Source organism: Pituophis catenifer, unplaced genomic scaffold, assembly GCF_029215685.1.
Source record: "Pituophis catenifer annectens isolate HBS135680 unplaced genomic scaffold, rPitCat1.0.hap2 SCAF_3, whole genome shotgun sequence".
NCBI lineage: Eukaryota > Metazoa > Chordata > Lepidosauria > Squamata > Colubridae > Pituophis > Pituophis catenifer.
Genome location: NW_027256883.1, coordinates 209,354,158 through 209,367,952, shown reverse-complemented (window position 1 = coordinate 209,367,952; position 13,795 = coordinate 209,354,158). Strand labels below are relative to the sequence as shown.

At 45.8% G+C, this 13,795-nt stretch overlaps 1 protein-coding gene across 1 annotated transcript in view; it reads left to right on the top strand.

Annotated features, from left to right (window-relative positions):
* SRMS (src-related kinase lacking C-terminal regulatory tyrosine and N-terminal myristylation sites) overlaps positions 1 to 13,795 on the top strand; it is a 48,269-nt gene that overhangs the window by 22,343 nt on the left and 12,131 nt on the right. Inside the window, exons 2-3 of the mRNA XM_070940148.1 lie at positions 8,841 to 8,962; positions 13,420 to 13,586. Of these exons, the coding sequence (XP_070796249.1) occupies positions 8,841 to 8,962; positions 13,420 to 13,586 (289 nt within the window). The remainder of the gene's footprint in view (positions 1 to 8,840; positions 8,963 to 13,419; positions 13,587 to 13,795) is intronic.

Sequence of the window (13,795 nt, the reverse complement as noted above, 5' to 3'; positions counted from 1 at the left end):
CCTTCTCCCAGAACGTTCATAGCTCCAGGCTGGAGATCTGATGGGGCTTCCACAACCTTCTCTGACGTCTCATTCCATCACCTTCCCTTCCGGGAAAGCTTTTACCATTTTCTGTTGATGGACCAAGTGGAAGAAGATCACAGAGATGTGTCAATCACTTGGTTTGGATCTTCTGACAATACCTTCATTATTTCAGGGCATCCATGATGCAACCCTTACTGCAGGGAGGAGTCCGTTCTCACGGGCTTTAGTCCCTCTAATATGCGAAAAGATTTTAGAACATTTGAACGTGTTGTGTAAGGCCCGGCCTCTCCCCCTTATTCAAGAAAGCAAAGACTCTCGAAACTTAGCATTTCAAAAGGAACCTTTTATTGAATAGAGGTGATAGCAGGGTGAAAAGAAAGCAGGCTGTGGGGAGCCCTCAGGCCATATAGGTAAAATAAAGGGATTAGAAACCCCTGCCAACAGTCCAATGTGGATTCAGCCAATCCGCAGGTGCGAAGATGTTATTGTACCGGCAGCTCTGAGAAAATGATAAGGGAACTTTCTCAAGGTCATCCTTCGTTCGGCTTTTGAGCGACGGAATCCACATGGCCCTCCCTCCCCTTGCATTCCCCAAAAGGTGCAAATATGCCAGGGTGCTTAGACACCAGGCTAAAGTTATAAATCAATAAATTGCAGGATACAGGATACATAGGAAAGAAAGTAATAAGTATAGAAAGTAATTAAGGATCCCCCCCCTTCCCTTGAAGAAATGGCCGATACACTGATCTGAGAGGTTGGGGTTTTATGGGTCTGAAGCAGTGGTAAAAATTTTTTTTTACTACTGGTTCTGTGGGCGTGCCTTGGGTGTGATGTGGCTTGGTGGGCGTGGCAGGGGAAGGTTACTGCAAAATCTCCATTCCCTCCCCATTCCTGGGGGAAGGATATTACAAAATCTCCATTCTCACCCCACTCTGGGACCAGCCAGAGGTGGTATTTGCCGGTTCTCCGAACTACTCAAAATTTCCACTACCAGTTCTCCAGAACCTGTCAGAATCTGCTGGATTTCACCCCTGGTCTGAGGCCAAGAAGAACAAGAGGCAGACCAAATAGGAGGTGGCAATTTACTCAGGTATCAAAGCAGGAGATTGTCCCAAAGACGCTTTTGTGGTGGGCTCCATATAATTCCTTCCATTTCCCCACCATCCAGCCAAGGGTTGAAGAAGCTTCTTGGGTGAGAAGTGAAACATTTTCAAAGAAAAAAGTCCAATTGCCTCTTGAAGAAAGCACCTTTGGGACAACCATGACCTGGATGACTGAGAATCTCCATAGACATAAATCAGGAGATTGCGTAAAGGTTGCATAAGCCACATACAAAATTACAGAATAGCAGAGTTGGAAGGGACCTTGGAGGTCATCTATTCTGCTCAAGCAGACCTATAACATTTCAGACAAATGACTATCCACTCTCTTCTTGAAAACCTCCAGTGATGGAGCACCCATAACTTTTTCAGGCAAGCTGTTAATTGTTCTGACTGTCAGGAATTTTTTCCTTAGTTCTAGGTTGCTTCTCTCCTTGATTAGTTTCCATCCATTGCTTCTTGTCCTGCCTTCAGGTGCTTTGGAGAATAGGTTGATCCCTACTTCTTTGGGGGCAATATTGGAAGACTCCTGTCATGTCACCCCTTGTCCTTGTCTTCATTAGAATAGACATTCCTAGCTCTTCTCTTCTTCTGTTGCCCTTCTCTGCAAACTTTCTAGAGTCTCCATCAGTGGTGGGTTCCTACCGGTTCAGCCCGGTTCGGCCGAGCTGGTAGCAGTGACGATATGACGTCACCGAACCAGTTCTCTTTGTTCGAAAGCTGGGCCCTCCTGCCCGCCCCCGCGTAATTCTTACCTTTTCTTTCTTCTTTTTTAGCCCAGCTGATAGATGTGGCAGAGTGGATTGCCGCACCTCAGCTGGGCAGATTTGTAACGCGCTTGCGGCGATCGCGCGCAAAGCGCATGCACAAAGAGGCGATCGTGCGTGACGTGCGTGCACAAAGAGAACCAGTAGTAAAGCCAGTTAGAACCCACCACTGGTCTCCACATCTTTTTTTAATATCTTGGCAACCAGAACTGGATGCAGGATACTAAACGTGATCTTACCAGTGCAGTATACAGCAGTACTAACACTTCACATGATCTAGGTACTATCTCCCTGTTCCCACTTGAGAATGATGGATAGGCCAGCTTTTAGAAATGCAGATTTGGTAATCCATTCAGAAAGACTGGGTCAGACAGAAACTCCAGATAAGCAACAAACAAAAGGTTGACAAGATTAGCTCAGACAAACACCTAGGATTTGCACTTCCCCTTTTGCTTGTAGAGCCAGCCTACATAGAGCCCCATAGGAAACCAGAAGGTATAAAAACCCACCCACTCTCAACTCCATTTTGTCAGCTGCCCCAGAACCACATGTGGTTGGTGGTTCTGCTTCATCAATAAAGGGAACCTTTCTTTCCAATCAGCCTCCAGCCTCCATTTTATCTCCAGTGCCTTTCTCCCAGCTTGGAACTGGACCTGGATATTTCTTCCAACAGTGGGTTTACTTCAGGTTAATATTTTCTGTGAAAATTACCTAGAAAGAATTGGATTGTGCTTAAAATTCTGTTGTTGTTTTTTAAACCAAGATAACCATAGAACATAGAACATAGCCTTGGTGGCGCAGCAGACTAAAGTGCTGTTAAATAGCACCAGCTGCCTGCAATTACTGCGAGTTCAAATATCACCAGGCTCAAGGTTGACTCAGCCTTCCATCCTTCCGAGGTAGGTAAAATGAGGACCCGGATTGTGGGGGCAATAAGCTGACTTTGTATTAAAAAAAGAACACCGTTTGGGGGGGTGAAAGCCCTACTAAGCAGGTATATACAAAAGTATGAAGGCTATTGCTTAAAGCATTGTAAGCCGCCCTGAATCTCCGGAGAAGGGCGGCATATAAATCGAACCAATAAATAAATAAATCATAGGGCTGGAATGGACTTCGTAGATCTTCTAGTACCGTGATGGCGAACCTTTGGCATGCATGCCAGAGGTGGCACACAGCACCCTTTTTGATGGTACAGAATCCATTGGCCCAGATCAGCTCTGGTGTGCATGTGACGCACCTCCCACCAGCCAGCTGGTCTTTGGGTCTCTGCCGCGCATACGCGGGGGGCGGGATGTGTGCATACACGGGGGGCAGGGTGCGTGAGGGTTATGCACGTGCATGTGTGGGACATGGATGGGTTCTACTTACCTTTACTACCAGTTTGCAACAGGGCTGTGCGTGCGCACGCGCTTCTGCCCATGCGCAGAAGCTTCCTGATGATGTCGGGGTTGGTGGGCAGAGCCTCCTGCTGGTTTTACTACCGGTTCTATAGAACTGGTCCGAACCGGGGGCAACCCACCACTGGCATGGGGGCAAGGCGTATGCACGGGGCCACACACACATGCATGGGGGGGCGGCATGCAGGGGTCACGCATGTGCAGGGGTTGCACACACATGCTCAGGGGAAGGCTGCATGCATGGGGGCTGCACGCACATTGCATTTTGAGGATTCGGGTGCACAGTGCGCATTCACACAAGCGCACTCGTGCTTTGGGCACTCAGTCCGAAAAGCGTTAGCCATCACTGTTCTAGTACAACCCGCTGCCCAAGGCAAGGTAAAAAGCCAGGGGTGAAATGCTCCCGGTTCGGACCGGATTGCCCGATCCGGTAGCAATGGCAGCGGGTGGTTCGGAGAACCGGTAGCAAAAATCCCTGCCCCCCCCCCTCCCACCATGCCCAGCTGAGCCGCACGATCATCAGAGGCTTTTTTTTTTTTTTTTTACTTTTAAAAGCATTTTTTCTACAACCTCTTCGGACGAAAAAATGCTTTTAAAAGTAAAAGAAAAAACCTCTGATGATTGCGCAGCTCAGCTGGGATCGTCAGAGGCTTTTCAAAGCATTTTTTTTTTGCAACCTCTTGGCCGAAGAAATGGTAAAAAAAATACTTTGAAAACTCTCTGACGATCCCAGCTGAGTTGCCTGATCAGCAGAGGCTTTTCAAAGCATTAGAAAAAATGCTTTGAAAAGTTTAAAAAAAAAAAAAGTTGGCCACGCCCACCCAGTCACATTCCCTACCACCACCACCAAGCCACGCCCACAGAACCGGTAGTAACAAATTTTACATTTCACCCCTGGTCCAAGCTATTCTTGAAAAGTTCTAGAGATGGAGCACTCACAACTCCGGGAGACAAGCTATTGCACTAATGAATTGTTCTCAGTGCTTTTTCAATACTTTGTTCTTTTGGGAAGTCATGGCTGCCATCTTGCTCTTTGGGGATCCTGTCTGTGGAACAGAGCATGAGTTGTATAGTGGCCTAGGGTCTGGAAGGAATAGGAAAATCAATTGTGGGGAAAGATTGCTGGAAACAGGAATGGGAAATAACAACAGCAGCAGCAGTTGGAAGAGTGAGAAAGTTGGAAGAATAGAAATTCAGCCCTCATTTTTTTTTTTTTTTAATTTGATTTATATGCCGCCCTACTCCGGAGACTCAGGGCGGCTTATAATGTGTTAAGCAATAGCCTTCATCCTTTTGTATATTTATACAAAGTCAGCTTATTGCCCCCACAAACTGGGTCCTCAATTTACCTGCCTTAGAAAGGATGGAAGGCTGAGTCAACCTTGAGCCTGGGGAGATTCGAACTTGCAGTAATTGCAGGCAGCTGAATGTTAATAACAGGCTATTAGCCAGCTGCGCCACCAGGCCCCTCATTGAAGAGGTTCTTTCTTTCCAGCACATGTCAAGACACCTTTACTTAACCGAAAGCTTTAAACAAGACTGATCCTGCAGGAAATTAAAACAAAAGAAAGGCTAATTATTTCAGTGAGGTTTGAGACTAGACACCTATCTCGGAGCTCTTTTTCTTTTGATGAAGACGACTTTCCATGCCTGTAATTGCTCACTGGAGTATGCTTTGTTCTGATTTCCCCTCCCTCCCCACCATTTGTTGTAGGGGGATATAGTGTTTATAGCACCTTGTCATTTTCACCCACTAAAGATGATGGAAGCTTCCTAGATGATCTTGAACAGAACAGAAAAATATAATTGGAAGGGACCTTGGAGGTCTTCTAGTCCAACCCCCTGATCAAGCAGGAGACCCTATACCATTTCAGACAAATGGTTGTCCAAACTCTTCTTAAAAACTTCCAGTGATGGAACACTCATAACTTCTGGAGGCCAGTTGTTCCACTGATTAATTGTTCTCTTTCTCCTTAGTTCTAGATTGCTTCTGTCCTTGGTTAGTTCCCATCCCTTGTTTCTACGGTAGTCTTGCCTACTATTGGTGCTTTGGAAAACAGGTTCTTTGTGGAAGCCCCTCAAATATTGGAACACTGCTGTCAGCGTTCCCCTCCAGCCCTTCTTTTCATTAGACTAACTAGACATACCCAATTCTTGCAAGTGTTCTTCATATGTTTTAACCTCCAGTCCTCTAATCGTCTTTGTTGCTCTTCTCTGCACTCTTTCCAAAGTCTCAACATCTTTTTTTTATAATGTGATGACCAAAACTGGATGCAGTATTCCAGGTGGGGTCTTACTAAAGTTTTATAAAGCAGTAACTAGTACTTCACAAGATCTTGATTCTACCCCTCTGTTAATGCAACATAGGACTGAATTGGCTTTTTTTGGCAGCTGCAGCACACGGCTGGCTCATATTTAAGTGATTGTCCACTAGAACAATCCAAGATCCCTCTTACAGTTACTACTATTAATAATAATAATAATTTTATTTATTTATTTATTTATTGAGCCAGGTACCATCTATATCTGTGATGGCGAACCTATGGCACATGTGCCACAGGTGGCACGCGAAGCCATATCTGTGGGCACGCGAGCGTTGCCCTAGCTCAGCTCCAGCGCACATGCGTGCACTGGCCAGCTGATTTTCGGACATTCTGGTCCTACCGGAAGTCAGGAAATGGGCCATTTCCAGCCTCGGGGGGGAGGGGGGGAGGCCGTTTTCGCCCTCCCCAGACTCCTAGAAAGCCTCTGGAGCCTGGGTAGGGCAGGCTCTGGTCCTACCAGAAGTTGGGAAACAAGCCGTTTCTGGCCTCTGGAGGGCCTCGGGGGGGGGGGGCTGGGGAAGGCCGTTTCCGCCCTCCCCAGGCTCCTAGAAAGCCTCTAGAGCCTGGGGAGGGCGAAAAACGGGCCTACCGAGCCCACCGTGTGCCAAAAGTGGGGGGAGCATGGGGGGGTCACACACGCATACGCTGGGGGGCGGGGCACATTGAATTATGGGTGTGGGAATGCACACGTGCAACCCCCCCGTGCTCCCCCCACTTTTGGCACACACTGGCAAAAAGATTAGCCATCACAGATCTATATAATATACCAATACATTTGGAGTAGTGGAACCGTACCTACCTAGGTTTTGGATGGGAGATCTCCAAAACAATTGTAAGACTGCAGGTGAGATGTGTCCATGAAAAATACTAGGAATCAGACCCAGGGTGGATTTATTTATTTATTTATTTATTTATTGCGATTTATATGCCGCCTTTCTCCCTAGGGACTCAAGGCGGCTTACAAAATGACAGCTTCAATACAAATCACAATACAATACCAAATTAAAATCAGTAACCCAATTAAAAACGATTTAAAATTATACCAGTGTTCCCCAAACGGATCAGTGTAATTGGCGGAAGAGCCACGTCTTCAGCTCGCGACGGAAGGAAAGAAGGTCGGGGGCTGTCCTGAGCTCAGTGGGCAATCCATTCCAGAGGGTCGGGGCTCCCACAGAGAACGCCCTCCCCCTGGGGGTCGTCAGCCGACATTGTTTGGCCGACGGCACCCTGAGGAGGCCGACTCTGTGAGAGCGCACAGGACGATGGGAGAACGGCTGGAGATGGTCCTGCAAGTACCCCGGGCCTAAGCCATGAGTTGATTTAAATCACAATTTAAATCATGATTTAAATCACTAGTAAAAAGGCTTGATTTAAATCAACTCGATTTAAATCATAATTTTTAAAGAGCAACTGTCATCTCTGCTACTCCTTTGACCCACTGTTGACTCACCGACAGTCCCAGTGTTGCAGAATATACAGCCTCCTGCTACATAACTAAGCTCCATTTCATGCTGAATAAACTAAATTATTTATGTATCTTAAATAGAAAACTATCCTACGATAGATTTTGACCCCAAAAGTTTTTTATTAAAATAAATTTGATAAAAATCAAAAAAATCCGATTTAAATAAAAAAAATCTGATTTTTTTGATTTTTTTAAAAAAATCATTGATTTTTATCCACCCTGATCAGACCTGACAGAGTCTTTAGCCTTTTATAACATCACCCAACCTCTGCTGTGATATTGAAAGTCCAAGAGAAAATCTTGTATAATTCATTTCCCACCAAAGCTAGCCTTGTGACACATACTTGATGCCAATAAAGGAGAATGTTTGTAACTCAGGGTTGAAATGAGGGCTCCTTGGTGCTCTCTGAGCTTGGCGGTTTTTTTGCTGACGTTTCATTATCCAAACTCGGTAACATCATCAATGCACTGATTATGTTATCTAGTTTAAGTAATCGCGCCCGGACTACTGCAATGCTCTCTACATGGGGCTCCCCTTGAGGAGCACCCGGAGGCTCCAACTGGTGCAGAATGCGGCCACGCGGGAGATTATGGGAGCGAGGGGGCGCTCCCATGTGACACCTCTCCTGCGTGAGCTGCATTGGCTTCCAGTTGTCTTCCGGGTGCGCTTCAAGGTGTTGGTTACCACCTTTAAAGCGCTCCATGGCATAGGACCTGGGTATTTGCGGGACCACCTTCTGCCGCCGATAGCCTCCCACCGACCAGTACGCTCCCACAGAGAGGGACTCCTCAGGGTGCCCTCAGCCAGGCAATGTCGGCTGGCGACCCCCAGGGGGAGGGCCTTCTCTGTGGCAGCTCCTGCCCTCTGGAACGATTTGCCCCCGGAGATACGAAGGATATCGGATCTCCGGGTCTTTCGCCGTGCCCTGAAAACTTTTCTTTTCCATCAAGCAGGGCTGGCGGGAACCCCCCCCTTTTTTTTTTCCTTTTTTAGTTTTTTAGCTTTTTAGCTTTTAATCTGTCAATGGGTTTTAATTCGAATTGTTTTAAATTTGGGCCAAAGTATGTAATTCTTTTAATAATTTTAAATTTTGTATTGGCATGTGTTTTAGTTCGGGCTGTGCACCGCCCTGAGTCCACTAGGAGAAGGGCGGTATACAAATTGAAATAAATATTTAAAAATATTTAAATGAGGCGTCGGCAAGAAAACCACCAAGCTCGGAGAGCACCAAGGACCCCTCACCTACTTGAGGGCCAGGAAAAAAACAAAACAAAACACCATTGCAAATAAGAAATTGCTATACCTTTTTAATTATAGTCGTCAAATTAATCATGATTAAAATATGGAAATATCTGGACAAAGTCTCAGGGAGATGGTATGAGCAGAACTGGTCTTTTCCTGAACTTGAAAATGTTCCGGATAAATTTCATCGCATGACAAGCCGAAGTAGTGAATCACTGTTTTGCAAGAGATGATGGAATCTCATTGTTTATGTAAAGCAGGATAAACATGCTGGAAATATCATGTCTCAAACCTCACGGGTATGTTCCAGTGTACCAGCACTGTGTAAATATTTTTAAACAAAATTCAAACAAACATTTAAAAAAAAAAAAAATCTGGAACAACCGAAAACACTTCCGGGGTGCCCTGAACATGACTTTAGGAGTTTGAAATGTTTTCCTTTCCTTATTACTTCTACTGAAGACAACTGAAAGGTTGGCTTATAGTCTAATTGGCTCTCATCTCTTTTTTTCCCCCTCAGTTGGTACATAAATGGAATCACGAGAAATAAAGCCAACCAGCTGCTTCTCTCCCCCCCAAATCACCACGGCTCCTTCCTTATTCGGGACAGCGAGAGTAACAAGGGAGAATACTCTCTGTCAGGTAAACCTCACCTTATTCTTCATGCCACAGGTAGACCTCTTTGTCAGAGTTGACCTCCAAAGTTGAATCGTGTTTAGGATTAATTGGATTTGGGGAGGGGTGAGCTTCAAAAATTTTAGCAAGGGGTTCTCTGCCTGGTTGCTGGGTGGGCGTGGCCATGGTGGGCGTGGCTTAGTCAGCCTCCTGCACCACAGCGGGGGCGGGGGTGGCGTTTTTGCCCTCCCCGGGCTCCGGAGGCTTTCCTTGAGCCTCCAGGAGGGTGAAAACGGCCTCCCCAGGCTCCGGAGGCCCTCTGGAGGCCAGAAATGGGCCCGTTTCCAGCCTTCCCGAACTTCCGGTAGGCCCGTTTTTCGCCTTCCCCGAACCTCCGCGTGCACTTACCTGCATCCAAAACAGGCCGCATGGGGACTCCTGGGAAGGGAGGGGAGAGATGGGGTGAGTGGGGCCAGCCAGGAGTGGGATTTGGGGGTTCTCCGAACTGCACAGAATCTTAGCTAGAGGTTCTCCCGAACCCCTGAGAACCCCCAGCAGCCCACCCCTGGATTTGGGTCTTCCAAGTTGAAAATCAAGCTGGATTCTTCCTCCTTATCTCTTGTTGTTCACATGGTCAACCAAGTCAAGATGGTGATTGTGATGGTATCATCAAACCTGACCAGAGCCTAGATAGAGCCTGGAACTATCCTATCCAGAGCCTGGATAGCTCTGCAGACAAAGGCACTGTAATTTAACACCAGCTGTCTGCAATTAAAGTAAGTTCGAATCTCGCCAGGCTCAAGGTTGACTCAGCCTTCCATCCTTTCTAAGGTAGGTAAATTGAGGACCCAGTTTGTGGGGGCAATAAGCTGACTTTGTATAAAATATACAAAAGTATGAAGGCTATTGCTTAACGCATTGTAAGCAGCCCTGAGTCTCCGGAGAAGGGCGGCATATAAATCAAATTTAAAAAAAAACAAAAAACCAAGCCATGGTCCCCAAAAAATCAAGATGGTGGGGCTGATAATACAATCAAAGATCTTTTAACACCCTTAAAAACAGGCAGAGCTTCACACCATCAGGGACACCAGGCTTGGCTACAGTTGGATCCTGGCTCTAAAACTCAGTCAGTAGAAGAGATGCTTAGAGTTGAACTCTGGGGTCCTGGGTGCTCTCTGAACTTGGTGGGGGTTTTGCAGATGTTTCATTACCCAACTAGGTAACATCATGAGTGCTAGAAGGGAGTGGAGTTGAGGAGGAGGAGGAAGGGGAAAGGAGGAAAGAGGAAGGACAACTGTGGGTCCTTGGTTCTTAATTGTTTTCTTGCAAATGCTTCATTACCCAACTAGGTAACATCATCAGTGCCAGAATGGAGGGACTTCTTCATTATCCAACTAGATAATGAAACATCTGCAAGAAAACAACCAAGCTCAGAGAGCACAAAGGGCCCCACATTAAGAATTGTCTGAACTTTGGAACTTTCTGCCTTGTGTAAAAACGGATTTCCTTTACTGTGCTTGAAATAGAGGCAGGGGAGGGGCTATCTTTACGGCTGGCTGGGGGATTCTGGGATTTGGGGTCCAACTCCTCTTAAAAAGTTTCCAAGGAAGAATAAAAGAACCTGGGTTAATTTATTTTGCACTGAGCAGGGGAAGTTAGATTAGATGGCCCTTGCGAAGCCAACATCATTCTCCTTAATTGTCAGTGGTATCAAATACTGTAAAATTAGTTTGTTTTCAGAGACAATCGGACTCTGGTAGATCTTGTAGGGCAGTTTGATTACTCGTTTTGGCAGTTCCTGCTTTGCCTGGCCTCCCACTCATATTTCCTAGCAGCAGAAGCAGGTCTTCCAAGAAGAAGGGTGGCATGGCAGCTTTGCGGCTCTCTCTCCTCCCTCCCATAGGAACCACTGGGATATTTTGTAGCCAGGCAAATAAACACCAGGTGAAATGAGGAGGTAGGAGTGGAGGTGGAGGCAGACTCAAGTTATTTATTTTGCTTTCCTTTAATGCAGAGTTTTGCCTTTTGTTAGGTGTTGCTGGTGATTGTTTTGCTAAAGGATTTGGATCAGTTACAGGCGGGGCAGTGATTTTCACTGTTCAGTGTTTCTGGTTAGCAAGAGCTAAGTGGATTGTGAATTGCAGCCTGACAACTTTTGAGGGATCGGGGAGTGTGCAAATGAAGTTGTTCTTGGAATGCAAACACTTGTGTTTTGCACAGCTCAGTCCAAAAGGCAATCTAAAATGTGTTTGGCTTCCTTCCTTCCTTCTTTCCTCCCTTCCTCCCTCCCTTCCTTCTCTTCCTTACCAAGGTCTTTTTCTTTCTGGTTTTTTTCTTTCTTTTTCTTTCTCTTCCTTCCTTCCTTCCTTCCTTCCTTCCTTCCTTCCTTCCTTCCTTCCTTCCTCATCAAGATCTTTTTCTCTTTCTTTCTTTCCCTTCCTCATCAAGATCTTTCTTTCTTTCTCTCTCCCACCCCCTCTTTCTATCTTTCCAGCCAACATGTTCTCATTACTTGATATGACCTAAGATGTCTACTCCTCGTACAATTGGCCAGCTGGAAGAAAGGATGCAATAAATATCTATCAGGATTAAAGGGAAACAGAGTCTTACTTCAGTTGCTCACATGTTGCAGCTAAGAGGCGACTGGATAATTTCTCTGGATATTGAGCAGTAAAGCAGGATGAATTGTTTGCTATGCAAGGAATCCCTAGGCACCCTGAAAACAAATCATTCCAATTTGCAACACAAAAGACACCAGTGTCTCCTCCACCCTAATCTGTGTGATAAATTCATTCCAGAAAATTTGAATCTGAAAAAAATAATAATTACTAATCGCACGCCAATTCCCTCTCTTGTGTGTAATTACACTAAGTGATGCAATAAACAAAGGTATTCTGCCTACACACGTTGGATGGAGCAAGGGATGAACTAGCCTCAAGCCACACCATGCCTTTTGCACAATTAGGAGTGACTAACAATGGCAAATAGGCCGTCTAGAATTCTCATCCTTTCACAGCTGAGCAGCCTTGAATTGTGGTGACGGCAGTTCCCCAGAATTCCAAGCCAGAAATTCCAAGAGGTGCCAACACAACACAGCTGGAGGGCACCTGCCTGGCACGGCTGAGCTAAACACAAGGAAACCTTCTGAATGACAGTTGTGCATGCAATTCCTTGCAAAAAAAAAAAAATGTCATGAATGAAGGAATAGGTAGTGTCATTGCCTCAACCTCCGTCTGTTCCTGTTTTTCCCAACTTAGGTCAACATTCATGATGAAGGAAAGATTGGTGTATCTTCCAAAACATGCAGAGATTATTTCCAAGCATTTTCGCCCCAGAGGCATTTCTACCTTCTTAATTCCTCTCAGGGAATCATGGGAAATGTAGTTTCCCATCAAATACGTATAAAATCTTTATTCCTCTCTCATTGTGGTTGGTGAGAGACCATCTTTGGTTTGGCATATTCTGGACACTTTTCCAGGAAATTGGCAGATTGGAGCGAGAGCTCAGAAGACAAATATGACTTGGAGACTTCTTATGAGGACAGGGCAGTGGTGGGATTCAGCCGGTTCGGACCAATTCAGGCCAGTTTGGGCGAACTGGTAGTTAAATTGCTGGCTGGCCCCATCCCTCCCCTCCCCGCCCCTTCCAGGAGTCCCCAGTAGGCTGCAGAGAGGCCTACTAGGCCCAAAATGGGGTGCGGGCCCCCGCATGGCCCGTTTTTGCTCCCCAGGGGATGCAGGAGGCCAAGTGCTGCCTGTCACCGCCCCTGGCCATGCCCAGCATGGCCATGCCCACCCAGCCGGTCATTAGGGCAGAGAACCAGTTGTTAAATTATTTGGAATCCCACCACTGGGACAGGCCGAAGATCAGCCCGGAGAAATGAATACCAATTAAAAGACATGATATCAGTGCTCAGATACATAGAAAGGTGCATATAAAGAAGATGTTCAGGAATTATTTTTTTCATGGTCATTGAAACTAGGACAAGAAATAACAGATGTGAGTTGCAGGCTCTTCGCTCAAAGATAAGCAAAAATTCCAGAGGTCAGCAAGTCTAACCTACAAGGTAGGTACAATAAGTGATAATACTATCTAGACAGGTAGAATAAAATTCTGGAGTTGGCTCTGGGTTCACCATCTCGGCTGGATCTTGAGGGGCTCTTACAGAGAAGAGGGACAGTACCTAAAGGCAGGGCGAGAAGTAACGAGTGGAAACTTATCAAAGAGAGATTCAACCTAGAAATACAGTAAAGAGAAATTTCCTGACAGTCAGAACAATTAATCAGTGGAACAGCTTGCCTCCAGAAATATATCATATCATATCATATATCAATGAAATAATAAGAAATAAAATAAATAATAAAATAAAATAAAACCATAGAGCTCAGTGACAAGCAATGCTGGTGGCTACTAAACTACAGGAAAGGAAATTGCAAAATTGACCCAAATCCTAATCCCAAATTCTCTTCTCCTTCAATCTTCAGTTCGCAACCACGGCAAAGTGCGACATTTCAGAATCTTCTCGAATCCTGCCGGAAGTTTTTACTTGGAAAAAGCTCATGTCTTCCCGAGTCTGGAAGAGCTCCTTGCTTATTACAGAGCCAACTGGAAAATCATTGAATGCCCTTTGTCTCAGCCCTGCGTCCAGAAGGTAAGTGGAAGAACATGGCACTACCGTGTGATTTTTCTCCATCCCTGACAAACTTCCTGGGGGCTGGATGTGAGGCTTTTATTGGTGTGTGTTTGATTTTGCTTTGCCTTTCGATCAGCTTCAGGTTTTTCTTTTGAAATGTTTCTTTTCTTCTCAAAAGGGAAGCAGTTAATTTCAATCAACCCCTTCCAAAGTAAACCACCTACAGG